A 25638-nucleotide genomic window follows, 5' to 3' on the forward strand; every position below is an offset into this window, starting at 1 on the left:
TTCTCTGGAAGACTTACATTTGGGCTGGTTATCATACTGTCCACAGAGTAGCACATGTTACATCTATTCCCAAAAATATTGTCACAAACGTAATTAACATGCTTTTCATCATCGTAACTACAGATATATTGTGTAACAGAATAATGGCTGGTGCTAACCTTGTAGGTTTTTTTACAGCTGAAGCCATTTAATTTAAGTTCACCACCCCTGTCTACTTATAATCAGCAGCTGTGGCTGACCTGCATAGTTGAGTTGGATCAGCACGATGGTGAGAAACTTACCTAATTCTCAGGAAACTGCTATAGCAACCTGTATATTGTATCTTTAATTTCCTCTGTTACATACATGATCCTGTTGCTTTCTGGCTATGGTTGGTGGGTTTTTCCTCCACCCCCTGCACCCAGTAAAGACATGGACAGCACTGATCTTGAGAACTGGAAGCAACAGGTATATGGGATAAGTTGTTTGTGCTTTCTGTGAAAGCAGTGGTATCTAGAGAATCTGTGTCTCTCTTCCTTCATTTTGGGGGGAGTTAGGTGTGTAGATTGTAACAATATTAATTTTTCAATAAAACTTCCCTGTAAATACATGAGAACAAATACTGTATCAGTAATTCTCAATCTGTGAAGATTCAGTACAGGGCATTTGTGACTTATTGCCTAAGTATATAAATAAAGAGTTCTGTAGGGATTTTGTTAATGTACTGGACCCCTACTCTAGTGAAGTATAACTGAATAACTTTGAGTAATCTTTGGATATCATATGTGTTCTAAGCTGTATTTGGAACTCGATTTGAGATTTAATTTCTGCATGTATCAACAGCTTAATGTTTTCTCTTTTAATTACAGTATCCCTCAAAAAGAATGTTACTATGATAGTCAAAGTACTTGGAGTGGTGAAGGATGGAAGCACACCGTACGTTAATAATCAATTTCACAATCGGACGAGATTACTCAGTTGTGCACAAGTATGTGCCCGCTTAAACAAAACTCTGATGCAGTACATTTTCTTTAAACCTATTTGTGTGCATGTTACATTACATTGCAAATTGGAAGAGTGTATCTGTTAAGCACATCTCAAGAAAGACTCTGTTTTATTTATAATTGCAACCTAGCTAGTAATGCTGACCAGGATACCTACCTATCTGTCGTCTTCTGTTTCCTTCTATGGCTTGTGTCTATTACCCCTTAAAGATCCCTCTTTCTTGTTAGAGTAGCTCTCTGCCAGCAAAGCAGTGTGTGCTGCTTAGTCACCTGAATGGATTTAGTGGTACTGAAGAAAGGAATATTGTAGAAGATTGGATATAGGGATCCAGATGAGAGAAAAATTCTCCAACACCTAGCAGAGAGTCTGGTTGAAATCAGCTGGCATCTGTGTTCTGAAAAAAGCCCAATTTCATGCCACCTGTGAAGAAATGTTTAAGGGTTTGAGTTTCTAGTATAATTTTCACTGAAAATGTTAAGCTTAGAGACATCTGAAACAGCTTCTCCAAATGCAAGTCCTTTAGGAAGGGCATAGCTGAAGCTTTTTGTGATAAGCATATAGGGTAAATCAAATGTGGGGTTTTTATATATATACACATATATATGAATTCTGCAGAAATTAATGAACAGTATTCCATTAGAGCCTTGTTTATTGGTTCAACCTCTGAACCTGCTGACTGACTTCATCAGTTTCTTCTGCTTTGTCTGATGTTTTCCAATAAATTCTTTATCTGTTTGAATCATATTCTGACTGATCAAAACTGGTAAGGCATATAAGTATCATCAATATCTGATCGGGTCTTGTTTGAATCATATTCTGACTGATCAAAATTGGTAAGGCATATAAGTATCATCAATATCTGATCATTTAGAAACAAATTCTACAACGTATACTAACAGTGCATGTTCTGGAATAAATTGAAGGCTTTTACATACTATTCTTCACCGTATGTGTTCACAGAAATGCAGTGAAATCATTGTTGCTCACCTTGGCTATCTGAACTACACTCAGTACAACATATTTGTTAGCTTTGAAGATCTAAATAAGTTAACGTACACTATCCAGAATATTACTTTCACAGTAAGTATAAAGTTTCATACTAGCAAAGAAATCTCTTAAATTACTAATGCTGTAGAGGTCTGCTTTAACTGTAATAAAAGTTATCTAATTTTTGAAGATAAACATAAAGTGCATCATAATTAATTTTTCTGTTACTACTAATCTCACAACTATTCTAGCATTTGCTGTTAATAAGGGTCTAGACCAATTTTTTTAACTCTATAAGGGAAGATTTTTCTTTCAGAACTGCTAATGCTGTTTTCTGGAACAGATAAATTTAGTCTAATGCCTGGGAGATATTTTTAACAGTAGGCAAGCTGACTAGAGCATCCAGTTTTCTGCATTTTCTTATAGAGACGTTGCCTCTCTAAAGCATGGTATCTTTTTCAGCCTTTCCAGTAGGTCTATCTGAATTAGCAAGATTTTTCCAGACTTTACAAAAGCGTGGGCTAGAAAGATTTAATAAACTCAAAGAAAAATGACAAAATTTTTTTTACTGTGCTCGCAAGGAAGAGAAAAATGTTTATTCAGCTAAAATAAGGAGGCTAATACAATAATTCACTAAAAAAATCCCTAGTGAAATAACTAGCTCAGTTCATAGTGCTAAAGACGGCGTATAAAACAGTTACATTATCGGTGTTGTGCTGATTGCCTCCAGAAAGAAATTTAGAAACACTTGCATTGGGAGAAAATGGAACTAAACCAAATATATAACACAGGTTACTATGGCATATTCTACCTGTATGCAACATTTGGTATGTCAGAGCAGGGAGCAAGCAAAAATCTTATGTTAAAGCAAAAGTGGGTTTTATATACTAAATGAACTTCCTGAATATTAATATTTGTAGTATTCTAGTGCATAAAGCACATAATTAAAAATATGCTCTAAGGGGGTAAAAACCCCCAAACTTACAAACCCTTTGCTTGGTTCCACATTTCAAACAGGACAAAGTGTTGGAGTATTTATAGTTGTATGGTTTATTATCTTGCTTTGCAGGCTACCTTTAAGGCAGACTTGTGCGCAAAACCGAAAGCCCAAAGCCAAAGCCCTGCTTTCCCCACAGCAACTAAAATTGTCAGTTTATTTCATTATCACAATGGTTTATGGTAATCTCACTTGAAATCATAGATTGCCTTTTGTATAATGGGATTCTCGACATATAATTTTCATCCTACGTTTATGGTTTAAAAAGACAAAATAGAGGTTGACAGATTTAATCCACTTAAAGGTAAAGTTTCATGTTCAGATGGGCAGAGTGTATGTTGTACCAGGGAGTTGACATTTCAAAAGTGAAGCATACCAGGTATGAGATAAATTGTCAACACAGCAGAATTTCTGTAAACTGACATGCTATAATTAATATTTGTGCCCTTCTACTAATTAGAGGAGAAGAAGGAGCTTTTCCGCCTTAACCCTATAAAAAAAGTTCTTTATTTCTGGTTAGCTCATTTATTCTTCCCTTATTTGATTTTCTTTTTTCCACTCTGAAAGAAGAGAATAAGCTTTAAGAAAACAATCTCATTACAGGAAAAATCCCTTATCAACCTCTTCATAATCAATTTATGCATCTGACCTTGTAATAAAGAACAACATACTGGATTTACTCAATTATTGGCATTCAAACTTTGAATGAAAGTGCAATTGAAATCAATGAAGAATATCCTTTTTGTCCTGAGAAGTGCTTTAACGTATGACAGCACACTGACTATGTTACACAGTGGCAGGGTAAAAGAGAAGCAAGGAGATTAGGCTGCTTTGGTTATCTTTTCATCAGATAGTCCTATGGCTATGAATTTATCTTTGTCCTTCCATGGTGACATGGTGGAATTCGGTTGTACCATTAGATTTTGAAAAGCCAGAAAACTTTTCCGTATGTGCAGAAAGTGCTAATTACTGATGTTGTATGTACCCTGTCAAAACATTAATTGGGCTATCTTTCTTCTGTTTTCTTGTAGTGGAAGACCTACAATCCGACTTTTTCACAAGTGGAAATATGGTTCCGATTTGTCTTTGTAGTTCTTACTTTTATGGTCACGGTAAGATTTTGTTTCAGTCTTTCTGGAGTACATTATGTAGGCAGCTGATAACACTGCTCTGTAGTGCTGTGTTTAGTAACTTAACCCCAGGCAGCAGCGTTGATGTATCACTGAATGGGTGTAAAAACTGTTTCTGTAATACTTATGTAGTCGCTGCTTTTATGTTGTTACAAGTGGTATTGAAGGGACATTAAGAAAATAGGATAAATGGGAAAATGTGTTTGTCTAAACTCTGACTTTGAATTGAGCAGAAAGAATTTTGCTTAAACAAAGGAAATTGTGATTAGATGTGAGGAAAAAAAAAAATTTGCAGTGCAGGTAGGCCCAGACATTGCAATATGCCTAGAGTGTGGGCTTTCCATCTCTGAAAATGAACAAAACTCAGTTGAATATGACCTTGATCTAAGTTTAAGTTGTCACGGCCTTGAGTTTGAATATGGGCCAGATGACCTCCAGAGGTGCCTTACAACCTAAATTATGCTACGATTTGGATTATCTCTCCCCTCCAACCTGATTTGGCCCCTGGAAAAGAAGTGTTTCAAAAAAAGCCCAACGTAAAAACTGCAGAGTTTTCAGAGTAAGGACAGCAAAGCACTGAACACTTGCATAGCATTTTTCTCACATAGACGATGTCGCTCAGCAGGTAACTGTGAATGTGATATGGAATCTGTTTTTTTGAAAAGTGAGTTTAAATGGAAGTTGTTGGTAGTGTATGACCAGTAATTAGGCAACATTTTTTCATACATTGTTGATCTGCATGGTGCTAGCTGGTTTCCTTCTCAGTTTGCTTGAGACATTAAGTAATTTGCATTGGGGTAAGCCAGCAAACTTGAAGCAGAAGTAGAAGCTAGGAGATGTGGCTCCTGTTTTACAGTGTTCTCAGTGGCAAAGACCTCATGAAGTAGTCTTTGCAGTGTGCTGTGTTATCTCTTTACTCTGATAAAACCGTAAAGGCTGTATTCCTTCCTTACAAATTCATGTTGTTGTTTTATAGTGTCTGTTTGCACATTCCCTGCGGAAATTCTCCATGAGAGACTGGGGTATTGAACAGAAATGGATGTCAATCCTCCTTCCCCTCCTGCTACTTTACAATGGTACTCATTCCTGGAATTTTTAGAAAAACTCCTTTAAAAAGAAAAAAATAGAAAAGAAAAAAAAAGAGAGCATGAGAGAAGGCAAAATGGAATTTGGCCTTGAACTTAGAAGCTGCTGTTTATAAGGCTTCAGAAAACTAACTTTAAAAAAACCCAACCCTTTAAAAGTGTATTAAATTCAAGGGCATAGCAAGAAGATGGATTTCATTCTTTTCAGTCACATGAATGTCAACTCTATTTGTTTAAAGCTCTGATTGGAATAGGTGGCTGCAACCATACTGAACCTTTCATACAGCAACATGTAAATGCAGTTTCTGTGTTTGTCTGCTAAGTCTTCTTCATTTTTGAGATACTTGCACTTTAATTAAAAATGGAGGCTACTTTTAGTCCAGTAAACCACATCAAATTCTACCACTCTGTAGCAGTACCAAAAGAATATTTGCCTTTCAGTCATTCTATGATAATTTTTTAGGTCATCACCAAGAACAGTAGTGTAGTAGAAAGTCTAATAAAACCTGGAATCTTCTAGAAATGTTGGCAAACATTTCCAATTATTTCTACAGCACAGAAGGTTGCTGCTGGAGGCACCATTTTCTTTGTAAATTGCTTTAAAAAATACAGCAAACTTCAATTTCATTTACTGGTGTAATTTGAAAAATCTGGTGGGTTTTGTTCCTCTGAAGATACATTCTGCTTTGCTTTTCGTAATGGAAAAGAAAGTGCTTTTTTCCCTCTGTTTAACTTTTTTTTTTTTTTTTTTCTTATTTTGTTACAGATCCATTTTTCCCCCTTTCTTTTCTGGTGAACAGCTGGTTTCCTGGAATGCTGGATGATCTTTTCCAGTCTCTGTTTCTGTGTGCGCTGTTGTTGTTCTGGCTTTGTGTCTATCATGGTATAAGAGTACAGGTAAGGGTGCAACATTATCTGCTAGTTACTGAGAAGACTTTTTTTTCAGTTCTCTCAAAAGGTGATAAAATGAAATCAAACTTTTGAAAAGAGACACGTGTATTTTATTCTTAAAATACAAAGTGACACATGAAGCTTTGGAGTTAAAATGATTTGTGGTAGATTGTCTTGAGGCTACCGTGCTTAAATGAGATAGGTGGGACAGTCCACTCTATAAACTATTGCAAGACAGTCTTCAGAATTATGAAGCCATTCTGCTTTGTTATTGTTTGAAGGGTTTTGTTGTTGTATATGGTAGTTGATTGTTTTTTAAACCACTTTTAAATGCTCCAGAAGTTGTATTTATCTTATGCAGTATATTCCTATAGTTGCAGTATCAGTGAAATATGCGAGACCTTATAAATAAGATGCTCCAAATCTACTGCGTCTTATTAACACAGATGATAATACAATTTTATGTCTTCTGTAATTGCCTGTGCAGAATAAAAATACAGAAGATGAGTCTCTTAATCTAGTTCATGTTGAACAAAACAAAGATGGTAGTTATTTTATTCTGTCAAGAATGAATGAAATCTCAAATGTGGGTTCGCTCCTTCACCACACTACTGCTTTCTCAACAGGGGGAAAGGAAATGCTTAACTTTCTATCTGCCCAAATTCTTTATTGTTGGACTATTGTGGCTGGCCTCTGTTACACTGGGAATATGGCAAACGTAAGTAATTTAAAATTTATTGAAAAAGTAACAAGCTGAGAGTAGGCAAGAGTGAGAAGATTGTTTTCAATTAGTGATATCTGTTTCTTAATGCTCTGATTGTGATATAGGAATGGAGTTCAAATTCTTACCTTGTGACTGGTTTGAAAACAGAATTCCCCATGGATGGTCTAGTAGTACATAATTTTATAAATTAGTGACATCTAGAAATGACTACTTTGTCAATATGCTGTGGCTCCTTACAATACTCCCTCTAGTGCCATGTCCCAGTTAGCTTTTGGTATTTGAAGCAACAGTGTATCTGTAGTTAACTATTATACAGTTTGACCAAACTTTCTCAACCTGCACAATGGGTACTGACGCTGCTTAGTCAAGCTATGCTGTCTCTCCTCAGAACTCAAGTTCTTTTGCTTGGTTTAGCATTTCTCTCTTTTCTCCCGATTTGTTATGGTAACATAAAGGTGTCACTATTCCCCACCCAGAAATCTTTCTCAGTTTTGGTACGTTTGTAGTTTCTAAACCATTTTAATCTCAAGTGTTTGCCTCTTACTTTCTCAGAAGGAAGATACCTTCTAACCTTCTTCATGACTTGTACATTGTTGAAAGCAGTGCAGTTGCAGGAAATGCTCATGCTAATGTCCTATCAGCAGAATTGCTATGAGGGACGGGCTTGTATCACAGTTATTGCCTAATTATAATTCTTATCACCAAGGATAAAATTTAAACACTAAATCCTGAAGGCTTGTAGGAATTTACAAGATCATACATTTTTCTAAAAGATAAGTGGTGAGATTAGACTTGAAATCCTCCATATTCCTTGAAAAGTTGGTTTGGGACGAAGGAGGATGTCATGTAATGTAAACTGTCATGACTCCACTGGAATCAATGGCATTGCACCAATTTATACAGCCAAAACCTTTAGTTATAGACTCTGTATAGTAACTTTAAACCTTTTCTTTGTTAGTGAGTTTCTCGGTCAGTACGGCTTTTTGAGCTTGTCTCTTGTAATGGTGTAAGTACCCACTTTTTAATTTTGAGTCTTTTTTTTAGTGTTAGTGAAGTACATGATCCTACATATCAATACAGGGTTGACACAGGTAATTTCCAGGTAAGTCAGAAAGGTTTTCTTGCTATTAAATCGTCAGGTTGAGTTAGGCAATACAAGAAGTTGGGGTTTGTTCTTCTATTAGAATCTGTGGCACAACTTAGAAAACGGCAAATGCTGGTCAGATGGTCATATTCTGACTAGGGTAGTTTTAATTTTGCTTTAGATCATGCATAGGCCATATTGAGCTCCATCCCAATGAGAAGAGTAAATTGTCTTGCAAATTTGGAGACTCAGCACCACAAGTTTAGTCACAGACTCTCATGACTGTTGGGATTGAAATAATTTTTTTAAAGCCTCTTATTAAGTCGGTTTTGTACGTCTTTATACTCCTGCCAAGATCATCTGTCCTAGTAAATTTCAGAATTCTGTGTTGTAAAGGAAGATCTGATTTATACGGGTCCTTGTATTGTTCTCAGGAGCTGTGTTTTTAGAAAATCATTGAGATTCACTGTGTACTCAGTGAACAAAATGATGACTTCTATTAAACATCCTTTCTTTACATTCCCCAAAAACCTACCTTGATGTGTAGCCATCCTCATCTTGTACTTCCTTTCATGAGCCTACTTTCCCTGAATAAATACACTATTCTGTGTTGTGCTTTGGGAAATAATGATTTCCACTGAGGGAAGAAGGAATAGACCAAATCTCATTAAATAATAAAACCTAACGCTCTTCTTCTAGGGAATGAAAATCTTCTTCCTTGTGGTGGCCACCACATACATTCTCTACCTTTTGTTCCTGATAGTGAGGGCATGCTCAGAACTTCATAACATGCCTTATGTTGGTAAGGAATATTTCTTTTGATTCTTCCCCAAACAGGCTTGCTTCTCCTAGATGTAGGCATAAGTTTGCTAATAACAACTTTTCTCAATCTTTTTCAGATCTCAGGTTAAAATTCTTGACTGCATTAACCTTTGTAGTGCTTGTCATTAGGTAAGGTTTTTCAAAGTACGTTTCTCAGTACTGTAACCTTTATAACCTTTTTTTCAGGGTTTTGAATACATTCTGTTGATAATAAAATTGTCAGTGAAACTAAGGAATGTCTTTTGATATGATTGTTATGGCAAGCATTTCTTAATTTTTTAACCTTTCTTGAGCCTTTTAGAGCTAACTTATTATTTCTGTCACCACAGTAATGCACTGCAAGATTGAGAGGTTCACTTAGCAGAGATGCTTTCTGTACTGCTGAGTGGTCTGTAGTGCATCACTCACCTCTTTTGGAGCTTTGCAAGCTTCACTTAGTCAAAGCAGAAGTTCAGAATTAGTTTCTTAGATTACTGTTAATATCTGTCTCTCCCACTCCAAGCAGTTATTTCAAATTACTGTTGACTTTTGTATTGTCTGTAGTGGATGAAATCTGAGGGAACTAGACCATGGTGGGGGGGTGGGGGTCCGCTTTACTCAATTAACTGCTGACTTCTAATCACAAAAGAATTGTTCTTAATTTAGAACTATGAAAATGAATGCAGCTTAAAATAAATGGTCAGCATGTTAACATAATTATTTTCTCATACACTCTTCTATCAAGCTACCATTTCAGTTTTGCAGTTTAATGACACAGTATACCTATATTCTTTAATCTTTTTCCACAGCATTGTTATACTCTACCTACGCTTTGGAGCACAAGTTCTACAGGACAACTTTGTTGCTGAGCTGTCGGCTCATTATCAGAATTATATCCTTGTGTTGTGATACTGCCCAACTAGGAATGTAATCATGCAGGAGGTACTTAAAAATGATATACCTAAGGACTGAGACCTTTGACTCATAGGTAGGCTTTTGAAGTTCAGTCCATTTTGATCGAGGTTTCACGTCAGCATTTTGTAAATGGCTCTTTGTAAAGATTATGAGCTGAGACAGTCTAATTTGTGTAAATCACAACTGCATTTGATGCTCTTCAGAAGGAGTGAAGGCCTAGATACGCATGCGTTCAAGTAACTTTAAAAAGTTATTGTGACAAATTTGGCTGTATTTGCTGCAGGAATTCATTTTGCTCTATACATACCAGTTGGCATGGGGCGTACCAAAATATTTGAGAAATTAATAGTTTAGAAGTCACCGAAAATGTATGTATTGGTCCAAATCTACATGTGGAAGAGGTCATAGCAGAGAATTTAAGTGATTTGAGAGAGACTATTTCTGATGCCTGTTGGCAAGAGGATTACAAACTATATTTCTGGACCTGAATCATGAGATCTTAGTTCATTCTACTTTCTGAAAGTGCCTGTGTGATTGCAACTGCTCTGGTTACTGACAAGCATAGATACATTTTGGGAGCTGGTAGAAAACCATATGTAAAGCCTTTAGTATTTTCCCAAAATGATGACAAGGAGCCACCACAGATAGTCCTTTCTCCTTCCTTTTCAATTGCTGTGCCAAGAAAGAACTTTTTTTTAAAATAAACAAAAAAAAAAAAACCCCTCACCTGAACACTCCCCTTACTCAGCTTTCTTTTAGTGTTGAAGGCAAAACTATTCAATTTACCGTGCACTCCACCATTCAAGGGTAGACCTTATCTCAGCAAATGTTACTTGTGTTAAAGCTTTTTCTTCAGTGGGAGCTTTCCCTTGAAATAGCTTGAGTACATTGAATTTCATTGTCATTGAATTTAAAACATGCAGTTTTGTTTAGCCATTCATGCTCTTAAACCTTAATAAAGTAAACATTCTAACATTCTTCCCATTGAAACAGCTTATGTACGGTTTGGGTTTTGTTTCCAAAGTTAGCATGTATGCAGCTATATTGAGTAATATCCTTGACACTTACTACCAGCAGAATTCCTATCATTTTATGGTTTATTGAACTTTTATCTCTACACATTAGCCTTCGTGTATTCCCCCTCAAAGAATGCACTATATGGTAAGTGTAAGCAATTGTCTGGCAAACTTAGATGACAAGAGCTGGCATATTAGCAGATACTGTGTAACATCTTTATATTTTGGTTGACTCATTACAGTTTGAATTTGCTTCGAGTTAACATAAGCAGAAGCTGCACTGCTCCTGAGCAAATTAGTATTGGAAATATGAAGGAATGCATAAAATGTATACAACTGATTGGCTAGGCTTGAATTCTTACGCACTTAGACCAAACTTATAGTCAATATGATGTTTGCATGTAATGCACTAACTTTTGCTCTGACTCACAGAGTTGTCACGGAGCAACAGTGCTTCATTTGTACTTTGTTCTAACAGTGAGGTTAATATATTGGCATGCTGGCAAACTGGGTTCTGAAATAGGTAACACACTGTTGGAAAAGTAGGAGCGAAGCTGATCTCTACCATGGGAGGAATTTGGGGAACTTGCTATGGGGAGAGGGCTGCACAGAGCCCATGTAAAGGGCGATAAAGGATTGAATCAGTGACACTTCTGGTTTTGCATTCCTACATAGAGGATGTAATCTGGCTCACATGATGATTATAAAGCATTATCCCTCTCGAACAGGTAAAGATTTTGGAAAATAAGTATTTATACTGAGTGCATTCTCTGCTTTAAGCATTGAGCTTAAAATACAGAACCATCGACCAGGTTGGAAGGGACCTGGAAAGATCATATGGTCCTTTCCCTTTCATTGTCTAGCACCCTGTCCAATCCCATCTTGCATGCTGAGAGGTATGCAGGGGGAAGGCACTAAATAGAGGAGCTGGTCCTTTCTCTAGAAGGTGGATGGAACTTGTTACAGAAGAGCACTATTTTTTCCATTAAGAAAGACAAGTGAAATGGCTGGATGAGGATAAAGATAAAAACCTGCTGTTGGGTTGCAAGAAGTATTAGTTTATAGAAGGCAGAAAGTAAAAAGCTGTCAGGAAGAAGATGTTTATAGCAAACTGCTGCATTTAATTTTACTTGTATATAATTATGAACTACAGCTAAGCGGCACAGACTATGCAAGAAATGAAGGCCTTGGAACAAGGTAGAGGGAATTGTCATAAATAGCCAGTGGGAAAGTATGTACTTCCTTTCATCTCACCATGAAGGTACAGGTCTTTCCTTCGTCTGTTACAAGGATGAAAAATAACTGGCTAATCATTGACTTGTGTGCAAAGGATTACAACTTGGGTCTAGTTCTATCTGTAGCTTAGAAATAACCAAGAAGTTAATGAAGTCTGTGCTTTTTAAATACCCATGAACTTTGGAATAATGATTAAGAATAATGAAGTCTGACTTAATTACTCATGTGCAGGTTGAAATAATATGACATAGGAAACTACACAGGGGAGGAAATCTGCTTATACAACATGGAGAATATCTATCTAAAAATAAGATGAGATAGTTTTAAGAATGCCAGGATGTTGTGGCTGAAGGGTGAAGAATTTAAAGGAGTGAATTCCTGTTTGAATATAGTTTTGTTGAGTTGTAGTTGTGACTGTCTTGGAAGTTGTCAAGTCTGTTGCTTCATTGTTGGATTAGTCGTACAGCCACAGCCACATTTCTGTGTTTAATGAGCTAAATTAACCTTTACTTGTATTTTCCAGAATCACAGTTGAAAGACAATCCTGCTTTTTCTATGCTGAATGATTCAGATGATGATGTGATTTATGGGTAAGATTAGTTATTTTTGTAATGTTCTTTTCTGTATTTGTTAAATAAGGGAAGGCTTTGTAGGTTATTAGTGAAAGCGTTCTGCCTAAACAACAGAAACACAGCCTTATTCTGAAACAGAAATGCAATGAGAATGCATGTTCTTTTGTTTTTTCTTTTTTTGGTTTCTAAAAGGGATTGCCATGGCACTGATACAAATAGGTAAGTAAGTATGAGGATGCTGGCAGGTCATGAAGCAAGGGCAGCAAGACACGTGAAAGGAAAGCACTTCCTTTTAAATGGGGAAGGTTTGCAGGAGTCAGGTGGAGTTGGCAAAGCAGCAGCTTATACACAAATGCTTCAGGGAAGGAGGATGGCTCTTCTTAAGTGTCCATCACTTACCAAAATAGGAACAATCAAATCTAGCAAAACTTCCTAGGCTTGTGTGATTGATGTAATATGAGAATTATAGTAGCACTTAAACCCCATCCTGATCAGATGTCTCTGTGCTGGACACTGAACAGACTCATTATCTGCCCTTGATGTTCCCACCTCTTACCAAAGACACTGAAGTGGCTGGAACAGTGAGGATGGGATTAATCCTGCAGGAAGCTGAACAAGTTTGTGCTGAACGAGCTATGTGCAGTGGCTGAGACAGCTTGCCTTTGTTTAGTAAGATGAGCAGTGGTAGTACCGGCTTGCTTCTGTACTTACCCTTGTGAAGAGTGGCTTGTAGTTACTGGAATAACTCTTCTGGAGAGAAGTCATGTATATCGTTGATATCCCCAACAAGGAAGGAAAATGCATAGCAGCTTCTTACCCAAATAACAATTTGATGCCTCAATGTAGTTTAGAACTTCCATGTTTATTTTGGACTTCCTATCTGAACATCACATTCAGAATTTTTAACAAGTATCTGTTTCACAGGAGTGACTATGAAGAAATGCCACTGCAGAATGGCCAAGCTATTAGAGCCAAGTATAAAGAGGAATCGGACAGTGATTGATTTTGATGTAGACACTTGTTCAGCTGGAATTACACCAATTTTGAAGTTTCCCTAGACGGACAACTTCCTTGGCTTCCTTACAGCCTGCTGTCATCTGAACACCAACTCCCAGGAAGGACATCCTGCTTCTGTTTCTGTTTACAAAGCTAAAACTGAAAAAAGAATGCTTGAAAAGGTTATGGTGAAAATTTAAGAAACCAAAATTTTTACATGTCTTATGAAATGCCTGAGAGCAGGATGTCTCTGGACTAAAATTTTTAAGTCTGTTTCCATTTAGAAGTGTCACTGATTATATGCTGATTTTAAAATTGCATCCTTGCTGCTTGGGGGTTTTGTTTGGGTTTGTGGGTTTGTTTTTGTTTTTTTTTTTTGAGGATTATGTACAGCATACTCTCATTCATCTGCTGCATTTGTGTTGGCTCCTTTGTGTATTGTCCACTGCTGTACGAAGTGCCTCATTTCCCTTTCAATTTTCTACCTTAGTCTTCTGGGCTGGAGGCAGGTAATGAAGTGGTTTAGGGTTTTCTCTCCTATTTTTTTCAATGCAAGAAAATACAAGCTTTCCATTTTTCATTTGAAGAAGCGATACAGACTTAAGACCATTTTTTAAATGAGTTTACCAGATTTGTAAGTGCAAGATACGTGCAAATAGTCAAGTTCTAGTGGCCAAAATAGCCTCAGTGGTGCAAAATTATTTGTGTATGTTTCAAAACATGCTTTGCTTTACTGCCACAACAGAAGTGTTTGGGTTTGGTTTGGTTTGGTTTTGTTAAACAGCCCTTTCAAATGGAAATATTTAAGCAGCAACAAATTTCAGAAGGAAGCCAGTACTCTTCTTTCTGGGTTTTTTATATACTGGAGGAAACTGTTACAGAGAACAAAGTATGAAAGTTTCATAGAGAATTACAATTTCAAATTTCCAAATGTTTCATTTTTAGAGGTTTTTTCCTACATCAGAATTTTTCCTTAAGTGGTATTAATAGACAGTTAACCTTCATCCTAGGCACAACTGCGGTTGCTCGTGTACAGAACATGCACGAGTTGGCTTTTGAGCATGTTCTGTGCACAGTTCAACTCCTTGTCATACCACAGTCGCCACCTGTACTGATGGAAACTTCCACTCGCACATTTTGTGATTACCTGTGTTCCAGTCTGTGCTGGAACGGACTTACGTGGGAATGAAGTATTCCTAGTATGATGCTGCTGGTCCTCTATTTACAAGTTGGTTTTCTCCTACACCGTTGTTCAGTTCTTTAAGTGGATGCTGTTTGTTTCTTACTACTTTTGTTTTCAGGTACTTGACCTGGCTGAAAGTATCTTTTTTTTTTCTTTTTTTTTTTTTTTTTCCCCCTCCTGGATTTGTAACTGTGATTTACACTTGTAAAATTTCTCTGCCCTGCCGCTGTAGAAAAGACTCTCAGAAGCGCTGTTAATGCATCAGACAGAAAGTGGTGCTGGCTTACACTAGGGAATTGTGCTCATCGTTGAACTAGTTGGAGCAGAAGTGTGCAGTGAAGTCCTATTAACCTTGCTGAATCGTATCGGGGAAAAAGTAGCTTAGTTCTGCTTTGATGCAACAACTGTTCCAGACCATTTCCATTGCAAAAACCTCCTGGTAGCTGTTCAGGATCATGCTGGGGACACTCCATAGGACAGCAGTTTGCTTAGAGAGGACCAAAGGAACTGCTTCGTGTGGTTGCATCCTTGCTGTCACAGACCTGTTCAGATGAAATCAGTGCTCTGCTAAGGACAAGTGTGGTAAGATACTCTGTGCCTGTGAGAGAAAAATTTCTAAAATTATGTGGAACTGAGAATTTTTTTTCGGGTATTTTAAATTTCAAACTTTCTGTACCAGGGATCATTTATTTGTTAGAAGCCAGAGCGCTATTGTATGGCTAAAGCAAGGAAACCGTGGGGGGCAGAGAAGGATTTTTCCTTTATTTGCTTAATTGGTGTCAGTGAGCGCTATTGTATGGCTAAAGCAAGGAAACTGTGGGGGGCAGAGGATTTTTCCTTTATTTGCTTAATTGGTGTCAGCTTAGAAGAACATAAAAGAAAATATTAAAGTATTTCGAGTTAGTGGTGGGGTTTTTTTTCCAGTGAACTGCAGCAAGCTGTACTTTCAGCACTTCCTTTTAGACTTTTTTTTAACAAGTATGGGAGGTGACCTCTGTATCCTAAAAGCAGAGAGCCCATCCTTGTGCTTAGCGTTCCCCAGGTGAGCCGCTGGAGGCTGGCAGCTGTTTGAATTTGCAGGGTGTTGGAGCCCAAGCAGGCATCCCCTGCATGCCCCAGATCCTTTTGACTGCTATTGGCATAACAGTGGGTACAGGAATTAGGACTTCAGAAACTGGTATTTACGTGATCCTTACATTCAGATCTTTTTGGCTCCAATATTGTTTAATTCTGTTCTAAATTGTTCTGAAGAGAGAAGATGTTTCATTTAACCAATGTGCAAAGCATGCTGGTGTTTCTTATCGCAGTCTGAACTGGTTGTTACAGTTAACCCAGAAGTACAGTGTCATGCACATACAGAAAGTATGTTTAATCTACCCTTCAGATGATTTTTTTCTAATCTGTTCTCAGCCCATTTAATTTGCTTTTTTGTTTGCATTAACTTTTCTACATCACTGCATTCAAAGTGGAAATAGGAAAGCTGAGAATGGGAAATGTGTACTTAAAATAAGCGTCTCAGTACAAATACAGTGAGAAAATAGTTTCCATGTTAATTGTTAGAGATTATATTTCAGCAACATTTGCCACCCAAAATATTTTGTATTTCAGAAGTGCTAGAGTGTAATGGAAAGCTTGGCTGATGCAGTGCCGCATCAAATTCAATATACAGTAAAAAGGCAAAAGCAGTGAAGCAGGTGAGGAAATAGTTTTGCTAGCAAGAAATCTCAATTTCGCTCCTCCTGTCTCCGCAATTGGAAAGCGGAGACAGCACGTGCGGAATATTGCAGTGTGGACTGTAAACAGCTTGGGAGAATAAGCAGCGTAAGGTCACCTCTGAGTGAAGTATTGTAACTGAAGGGTGAAACAGAAGAGATCTGGGTAAGCAATGAGCCTGGTGTTCCTTTCATTACTGCTAGAGTAATTAAATATTTCCATCGCTAACAGAACTGCATAAAATGAGAAAAGTATGCAAAAAGGCCCCACAGCATCCAGTGTTCCTGCTCTAAAGGAGATGCCGTCTCTTAAATAATTGGAAGACTTCCATGTGCACAATGATCAAGAGGGACTTCTAAGAAATCAGTAGTCGAGTGCGAGCTGTTCGTGGTGACCATTTTCTGTAGTACTTGCTTTAAAAATACCATTGGTGGTGGAATGGGTTGGAAACTTGCCTAGGACTGGCAAAGAATAGGAAGGGTAAGGCTTAAAATCAGTAAGGAACAATGCAGCCGAGCCGTGGCACTAATGCTGGGGGACATGGGAGGCTCCAGCTAGGAAAGATTTTTGATGCGTTGTCTTTCTCTGAGCCAAAAGACAACTCTGTATCCATAGTCACCTCATCTTTCCCCTGTTCCCTTTTGCTTGTGCCAGTAATAACCTTTGCATTACTGTAAAACTTTTTTTTTAGAGACTTGTAAATATGTAAAATGAAAATATGGAAAAAATTGTGTACCAAAATGGTATAAAAATGTGTAAGATAAATGCTCTGTTTAATGAGAAGCTGTAATTAAATGCTGCTTGAGAAAGTGTGCATGAGGATGTGTTAAGTATTCTATGTCTAGAAGTTGTGTTAATGACAGCAAATTATGTTTATGTTTATGTCAGAGAACTTCATGCTGATATGGAACATGAAGGAAAACTGGTATTTTACTTCAAGTGCAGGCTGGGTATTGAGTTTCTTGGAAGAATTCATGTGCATAATCATTGTTAAATATGTTCATAATAAAGTTTTATATCTTTATATTGTATCTTGTATTTTCCTTCTAGTGAATTACTGACTGTACCATTTTCGTAACTTACACATGTATTTTCTTACGCGTATTGGTTAATTGCATAGGGATGGGATCCAGCAGACTGTCAGCACAGATTAACCAGTGAATTAAGTTTTGGAGGTTGGGTTTTTTCATTTTTTTTTTTCCTTACCCTGCCTGGGCTTGAAGGTGGAAGGGCAGGTTGCTCATTTTCCTAAGAAACACGCTGGCCAGCTTACAAAGGGAGCTGGCATTCACAGGTGGCTGATGAGAGGCTTTGCAAAACTGCTGTGGTCATGTGGGCAGTAGAACTTCCCCTGGTGACCGCTGGTGTCAGCTACTGCCCTGCTTCTGCTGGCAGGGCAGCACCTGCCCCTGCTTTCCCTGCTGTGGTACAGCCAGGAAGGGCTGCCCCACCTTCAACCCACTGGCCAGTAACAAAAAAAGGTTTAGTGCTGATGAAGATGCTGATGTCATTCATTGCCTCCTTGTAGCTCTATCTTCCAAGAGTCCCCTCACAGGTGGTAGGCTGCAAAAGCGCTCAGCACATCACCCTCCATTCAGGGTGACACCCTTCCTTGTCTAAACTCAAGGAGGGAGAGCCTGAAATCCCATCATGTGCTAACACAGCTGTAAACATCACTCACAAGCAGAGCCTCAACTCCTGCTTCAGTATCAGAGCGCTCATTTACCAGCCCCAGTTAATTCTGAAGCCATTTCCTTCAGGTTTCAGTTAAAACAGTTGATGGTGGAGGTGAGGTCACGCTCGTTTATGGCACTGACAGTAAATGATGACCGCACACAATTCCCTCTTCCTCCTCTCCTCCTGACCAGGGCTGATGATTGCTACACCTGTAGCTGTATGAAGAGCCACAGCAGCAAGGTAGCGACAGGAGCCAGAGACTGACTTTGTAATTGCCTTCCTGACTGCTCCAGCCCACAGTCTGCCGTTTGTTTGTTGGTTCCCCCTCCCCAAGGCAATTAATTACCTAGAGCAAGGCCTCTGCAAGCTCATCACTAATGCCTTCCTTCAGCTCATCTCAGTGTCAGCCAGCAGACCTGGAAAAAGGTGATTAAAATTAAGGTGTCTGAAGATAATTCAAATATCAGTAACTGTACAACATCAAGACTGTAATATGCAATGTCTCTAGTATTTTATGGAAAAGCCCTATCTATCTCCCCCTTGCTGTAGTCCTAAAACTGTTACATCGGAAGCAGTGGGTAGTGTTCGCATGTCGATCTATAAAACTGTAGCTACCCTTCTGTAACACAACTTCTCATCTAATGCAACAGGGGTTTTTCCTCCCATGTGGCTTTTACGCTGACAAGCGTCTCCATTTTTTTTTCCTGCAGTTCAGCACATGCGCAATCCAACAAACAGCAAAAAACCCCAACGCCCAAAGGATTCGCTATTAGTAACAGGAACAAAGGGCAAGGAATGTTTGAATGGCTTCACCAAGCAGCCTATTTCTTTTCACTATAAGCAAGCAGCTGACCAGGTATTACACTACCAGCATTATTCTGGGATACTGATGGAAAGGAGGTGAAGTATCCAACCCTTCAGATTAAAAATTTCCTTAGCATTTCAGAGATCAGAGCTTTACTCTCTTTATAAGAAGTTTCTCTCTCACCCTCGTGCCTGTTTCAGGCACTTTATTCAATCGCTCTTGTATTGCCATTTTCTTTTTACAGGTGCTGCACCATTTCTGTCACTGAACACTCAGCACTCCGTTTCTAGTCAAACTCTCTCTGCTACCAAAATACAAGGTGTATGCTCCTCAGGATACGGTGTATACGCTCAGTATAGCCCTGCAGCACTCAGGAGGACATACGCCAGAACAAAGAAGGGGCTTCTCCCAAAGGAGAGGATGTGTTTACAGAGGTGTTTGGAAACTGGCATGCCAGCAGAAACAGGCAAGCCTTACAGCTATATTAAAAGCCTGAATGTGCCAAGCCCAAACCTGCTGATAAAAACAACTTTTTTGCCTGACAGACAGCAGAAACAGATAGGAAGGAAGAGGGTCGACGCCTTGCCTAGTGCAAAGTTTTCCAGAGCCTGTTTGGACACACTACGTGGAGTTACCGCAGCGAGCACCCCCACGCACCTTGTGCTACAAAAAACAAACCCTCTGCTGTCACTTGATTTTTCAGTATTCCATCTTTCCAGATTGTGGAAATGTGCTGTTGGATCAGCAGTCATTTCATTCTAAACAGCTGTAGTTGAGAGACAGATTCTGGAAACCTTTGACAGGGCTTCCTACATACAAGCAAAAGCAGGTCACTCAGACCGACTCTAGCCCAGGAATACTCTCCTGTGCTTGCTGTGAACATTAATTCTTTCCGCTTCACTGGCTGTGAGCTACTGCTTACAGAAGCAGCATCGCAGTTCGCAGAGGTGGTCTGAAATTCATAGCCTGCTCCTGTTTCTTTAATGAGTTGGCAAAGAAAACCTTTTCTAGCCTATGCTGAAGACTTGTTTTACTTGTTATTCCTCTGCAACTTTACTCTAGAAGGCAGGAGACTTACTCACACGTTATTCAGCCATGTCGCTCGAGGCAGTTTCCCCCCCCCCTTTCAGAAAGGACCGTGTTTCACCAACTACCAGAACTCACCACACTCACCATCAGCGGAATGGATGTGGAAGGTAGCAGGTACGTTAAAGACTTACTTAAGACGTGCAATTGGCTGCAGCAGTGAAGCATTACCCACGTGTAGCTTACTGAGCACTTCTACAATGTGAAAAACTTCTTATCTGTCTTTGCTCAATGAAGAGTTAACTGCTGTTATCGTTCCATGTCCTAAATACCATAAAATCAGATTAAACAGGTCCCAAAAATGCAGCCAAGTTATTTTCTGATAAACATCATCTCATTTTCTCGCAACTTTGTAGCGACTATGGCAAAAGTATGGAAGTGCTTTGTATTCTGGTATTTACCTCAACTACCTTGAAGACAAGTAAAAGAATTGGAACTTTTTTAAAAAATAACAAAAGAGCTAAGTTTAAATGAGTCACATCCATGGTTATGAATTTCAATAATTTAATGCTAACCAAGAGTACAAAGTGTGAAAATCAGTGTCTCATTTATATTGGTCTTAAAAAAGAAATCCAGAGAAAGTGTTTACACTGCAGCAGATTTTAGTATTAGCACCTTGAAGAGAAGTTCTTGAAGTGTTAAGACAGCACGGCAACACGGGTACAATACTAAGTACAAACACAAACCATGTAACAGCCTGTTTTCACATTTCTACGTTCGAAAAAAGTTACTTAAAAAGTACATTAAAACCAGAAGTTGTTCAGTGTATTCACAGTTTGAGTAGAGGTGGAATCAAGTGCTGGAGTAGAAAAGAGAAGGACGAATGATTCCAAGGCAATTATATTGCAAGTCCAAAGGCACTGACAATACAGTACATGGTCTTATTCTCCCATCTCACAGTGCAGGTTCCTACAAATACAAAAAAGGGTTTCAGAGACAGAAGAAATTTACAGCGATTAAATGCATGCCCTCATATGCATGCTTGTAATTGTCTACATTAGGAATCTGAAGAATTAAGCTTTCACAACAGCTAGGCATTTCATATATACAAGAGTTAGCATCACAGCCACATAGAAAACAAACCCAACTGTACGCCAGCACTCCAAAACTATAGCGCTTGGGGAAAAAAGAAAAGTGTGCTGCCTAGTCTAAGGGGACTAGCATTAAAGTTGCAAGCTGAAAAAATCCCAACAGTTGTACTCCTTACCATCACTGGAGTTGTCCCAGAAGCAAGAGCTTGCCGTATGTAGCCCAGCACCATTCTTTTGCATAATCACACAGGTCACTGTTTGTCAGTAGAGAAGCTTGTATTAATTTAGCACTATCATTAATTAACATTTAGCTACAGTTTTGCTCAATGCAGTACATACATACACACAGAGGCACACTTACATGCTTAGAAGCAATTTACAGACATGGTTCTTGCGAAGATCTTACCCCCCCACCCCCACCCGCCCATCAGTGCACTTGACTGAACCAGCTTTAACAAAAAGAGAAAGTCGAGCTCACCAATGTACTTGAAAGGCTTCCCCAGCTTTGTGAGTTGGCTTAGCGTTTGTTCCACCACACTCGTTGTCCACTGGTTCACTTTGCTGTGCTGGTAGGCATTGCCACCAATCGCGCTTTCTATGGCCTGTTGGCAACAACCATGTAAAATAAGCTGTGCTGTTGTCAGTCTGCCAGGCACCCGTGAACACATTCCAACATGGAGCACTAAAGGTGAGACCCCATACCCACAGAAAAAATCCTAAATACTGCTTCTCCATACTGACTGTTGAAAGAGCCTTCAATTATTAAAAAACTTGCAGGTCAGAGTTTGAGCCAGGCATAGGGGGAATTATCATCGATTCCATCCTCTCTTCATTTTGTGATATTTTGATTCTTTATTTGTAATTCCTATCCCAATGTCCTGAAGCCAGAGTTACGAAAAGAGTCTTGCATTTAAACAGTCCTGAAGGGACTGAGAAAATACAACAATGGCTCATTCACACTTATTCTTCTACAGAAATGAACTTCAGATTTTTCAGCAGAATCATTTTTGGGAAACAAAACCCCAAACCAAAACAAAAGACCCATGTAGTTGCTGGTTACTAATAGAGCAGAAGCCTTCAGCCAAATAATCCATTTTACTTGTGAGGACAGTTTCCCTGTTAAGATGCAAATAAAGGTACATCAAAGCTGCATACTTTTCATTGATACATTTTTTTCCCCACAGAAATTGCTTAAAAATAGCCACAAAATTATTTCAGATTCAGAAGAATCAGGAGCATGTATTAGAGCATGTGTATTCGATTTACAGAGTCTGACCAAAATGGTTGTTTTGCCACAAGGAAAAGATTACCCTGGTCTACTGTACAGGAGGAATTCTGGACACAAAACCCAAATCCCTCTGGAAATCTTCTAGACAGGAAATTTGTGTTTCTTAGCAACAAGAATAGTTCAATCATTTCAAACAAACCAGAAGTAATTCTGGAGGAAAAGCATCTCAAAATAACATAACAACATGCATATGCAGATAGGCTATAAAACCCCTATATGTTACTGAAACATAAAATCTCTCTCTGTGGGGTTTAACACATAAGACCCCCCTAGGGATTCTAATAGGGATATGCTGCAACCAGAATATGGAAGTACTTTAATTAACTTTTGGATTTGTAAAACATATCACAACTAAGGCTAGGTATCATTTCTACTTAAAGTATACACATTGGTTAAATCACCAATTACCTATACTTTGATAGCAACCTATCTAAAAGTCTATTACATTTTAGTTACCAAATATTCTTGAATGCTTTTTAGCATACAACATACTATACTTTCACACCAACAAAATGAAAACGTTAGTTTACCTCTTTAATGATGCTACTGACTTCATCAACGACAAAGGAAGTCTACAAAAAAGTAAAATGTTCAATAATCAGTGGACATGTTCTGTTTAACAGAGTTCAAGCTTTGTTAAAAACATGCACTAGAAGCTTAATGCTTGTCAGGTTTCTTGCAAGCCAGAAGATACCGAGTCTTCCTTTACTTGCTCATATGTACGCTGGCTCCCTGACCCCAGTCAAGTTAACATTCTTAGCAAAGTAATGAAACATAACAGATGAACTGATATTGGCTGGCCTTCTGAGTCAAAGATTTCAAATTTTAACTTGACAGTATTTTAAAATAGTATGTATAGCACTTCTGTACATATATATTTTCGTTTTACAATAAGCGTTAATGTTGGCAATTCACAGTAGGGTTGCAGAGATAACCTCAGTCTGCAGACACAGCTTACAGCCAAATGAAACCGACATCTCCAGGGCACTGATGCAGACAAAGCATCAATTCACAGCTCAAAGGAAAGCTGTCAGGACAATCTCAGCTGGGGATAAGGAAAAACTGCCCCCTGGAAACTGAAGGGGAAATCTAGCTCTTTGGACTTAGCACCAGCTTCAGCCTTCTTCTCAGGCTCTGGGGAGTAGAGATTAAGCATGTGGAATAGGGACAGAGAAGGCCACAACTTTTTACTAATCTTAAAACTACTACCCGTTTTCTTGTACAGTTACTATGTTTTCCTGTTTCAGTGCCTCAGCTATGGCTGCCTCCCACGTAAGCGGGTCAAAACAAGCTGCCACTGCAGCTGGGGGGAGCCCACCCCACCCCCCCCCGCCGAAAACAGCCAGGATCTCACCTGGCATGGCAGCGAGCCAGGCACCGGCTGGCATCTGTACTACGGGTATCTCACAGTCTCACCTCACAAACCAGAAGAAAGGTGTCGGACAAAAGAAATACACAAAACAGCAAACTAATTAACTTCAGAAGACTGAACAAGGATTTTGAGATGAACCTCATTGAGCATACATTGACTGAGTTTTCACTGAGAGGTCTGTCAGCTTCTTCAGCTGGCAAACATGAGTAGCAGCATAATTCAGGTGCGCAGCCAGGGTGTAGTTATGCCCGCTCAGGAGAATTTCAGCAATAAATTCATAAACCTTTGGTCAGGAGGTGAACAGCCTAGTCAGCTGCAATGACATTCAGAAAGGTGCAAGCAGCCAAGTGTTCTCCCTGACAGACAAGCGAACACGCCACGGGAGATGTGCAAGCAATGCCTTTTCTGAGACTATTCAGAGGCACCAACTTCCTCGCACACTTCATTACTTTTTAAAAGCCTTTATATGCTGTGGCAAACGGACTTTTATTTTCAGCTTCTTGACTTTGATTTAATTTAATATGCCTCATTTGTTTTCACGGTACTGAATTTTACGGGTGCTTACATTTAAGGTGCACTACCGTATTTAACCAAATAAGAGCTATAATTATCAAAACATACTTTTCTAGAGAGCGTAAGTTAAGAATACGCATGCCAGACATGCTGGCAGACACGAAGCATGCCATCAGGCAAGATGAGAAACCAGACACAGATTTTTCCTCACAAAATCTAGAAAACTGCTCAGAAACACCTTTGAGCGAGCACAAACACAGCTCACCACAGCAAACTGAAATTAAACCCAACTCAAGTCTCAAAGGTATTTAGATATCTAATTTGTTAGGGAACAAGTGGGAAAGAGCCACAGATGCATTTGGCAATTTGGTTCTAGAGCTGCTGTTTCTTCTCAAACCTCTCCTTTTTTTGTGGTGAGAGCGTATATGGGTTTAGATACATGACAAATCATAGAATCATAGAATGTTTTGGGTTGGAAGGGACCCCTAGAGGTCATCTAGTCCAACCCCCCCGCAGGAGCAGGGACACCGCTAACTAGATCAGGTTGCTCAGAGCCCCGTCCAACCTGGCCTTGAATGCTTCCAGGGATGGGGCCTCCACCACCTCTCTGGGCAAGCCGTTCCAGTGTTTCTCCACCCTCATTGTAGAGAATTTCTTCCTTATATCTAGTCTAAACCTACCCTGGTTTAGTTTAAAACCAAACAGAACATAACGTCCAGCTGAGTTGCCAAATAATACTATTCCATCCTTTTACAAGATTATACAAACACTTTTTGTATTAAAAAATAAAGGGAAAAATCAGAAGCTTTATGAATTCCCTGCACTACCCCTCGGGCACAAGGAAAGCAGACTCGACATCTCCAATATCTCGTTTTAAAAGGGGTGTTCCCAGGCAACAAATGCAAACTGCAAAGCAGTATTATTTTCGAGTAATTCTGAAGACATTTTTGAAAACAGCTGCAAGAATGATGTTCAAGTACGTTAATGATCAGGTTTTTAAAAACACCTGTCACTGTATACATCAGGCCAAGCTCAGCAATAAGGACAAGGCTTTTACAACAGCACCAATCTGACACACCTTCACCCCTCATGCTGCTTTGCTATTGTCTAACCGAGACACAATGCAGCTGTTGAAGAACAACGCAGCAAATTGTCACAGCTCAGAAAAACTGTCCCTCTGCAAAAGCAACACTTGCTGGGCGGTCATTTAGCACGAGGAAGAAAAAGACCTTCCATGTATCCGACTCTGTACCTTGGTTAAGGGGCTATAGGGGGACAGCTGGCTCATTAGCGCGCCTGTAACATGCGGACTATCTGCTTGAACTCTTCTTTCTGCACAAACCGCTTCTTTGCGTCATCCTCGCGCTGATCTAAACCCGACTAGCAAACCTTCCACCCCAGCACGCTGCTTCATCCCCGGGGTGAAGCCAGAAGCCACGACGCCCCCCCCAGCATTATTCTCCAAGCGATTTGCAGCGGCCGCGTTGGGCAGAGAAGCAGGCGGGGGTCGACCCCGGGGAAGGGGAGCCCAGCGAACGCCCCCAGTGCACAC

General features: G+C 39.1%; 2 protein-coding genes across 7 annotated transcripts in view; one reads left to right on the top strand and one right to left on the bottom strand.

Moving 5' to 3' along the window:
• The window catches only part of TMEM181 (transmembrane protein 181), a 25929-nt gene extending 10551 nt beyond the window's left edge, over window positions 1–15378 (top strand). For 4 of the 6 annotated variants that reach the window (XM_035899838.1, XM_035899842.1, XM_035899839.1 and 1 more), the window contains exons 4-17: window positions 178–268; window positions 849–967; window positions 1945–2064; window positions 4000–4080; window positions 5075–5174; window positions 5950–6080; window positions 6701–6792; window positions 7843–7900; window positions 8582–8684; window positions 8782–8833; window positions 9493–9575; window positions 10670–10759; window positions 12374–12440; window positions 13347–15378. In XM_035899838.1, the coding sequence (XP_035755731.1) occupies window positions 178–268; window positions 849–967; window positions 1945–2064; window positions 4000–4080; window positions 5075–5174; window positions 5950–6080; window positions 6701–6792; window positions 7843–7900; window positions 8582–8684; window positions 8782–8833; window positions 9493–9575; window positions 10670–10759; window positions 12374–12440; window positions 13347–13425 (1266 nt within the window). In that variant the 3' untranslated portion in view covers window positions 13426–15378. Of the gene's footprint in view, window positions 1–177; window positions 269–848; window positions 968–1944; window positions 2065–3999; window positions 4081–5074; window positions 5175–5949; window positions 6081–6700; window positions 6793–7842; window positions 7901–8581; window positions 8685–8781; window positions 8834–9492; window positions 9672–10669; window positions 10760–12373; window positions 12441–13346 lie in introns of those variants that run through there. The other 2 variants (XR_004842695.1, XM_035899841.1) reach the window with 2 other exon arrangements.
• A 5022-nt stretch (window positions 15379–20400) lies between these two features.
• Window positions 20401–25374, bottom strand: DYNLT1 (dynein light chain Tctex-type 1). Its single transcript, XM_009644245.2, has 5 exons — window positions 25339–25374; window positions 22732–22773; window positions 21392–21515; window positions 21090–21167; window positions 20401–20791 (listed from the first exon to the last, which is right to left on the bottom strand). The coding sequence occupies exons 1-5, from the start codon at window positions 25372–25374 to the stop codon at window positions 20721–20723; spliced, it is 351 nt and encodes a 116-aa protein (XP_009642540.1). The 3' UTR covers window positions 20401–20720.
• Between the last annotated feature and the right edge of the window lie 264 nt (window positions 25375–25638).

This window comes from Egretta garzetta, unplaced genomic scaffold, assembly GCF_000687185.1.
Source record: "Egretta garzetta isolate BGI_Z169 unplaced genomic scaffold, ASM68718v1 scaffold397, whole genome shotgun sequence".
Taxonomy (NCBI): Eukaryota; Metazoa; Chordata; class Aves; order Pelecaniformes; family Ardeidae; genus Egretta; species Egretta garzetta.

Coding starts and splice junctions, on each gene's coding strand:
- DYNLT1 (XM_009644245.2), bottom strand. CDS start 25,374: ATGAGCCAGCTGTCCCCCTATAGCCCCTTAACCAAG. Junction 21,168..21,391: donor GAAGCCTTTCAAGTACATTG/GTGAGCTCGACT, acceptor ACTGACAAACAG/TGACCTGTGTGATTATGCAA. Junction 20,792..21,089: donor CTGGGACAACTCCAGTGATG/GTAAGGAGTACA, acceptor TTGTATTTGTAG/GAACCTGCACTGTGAGATGG.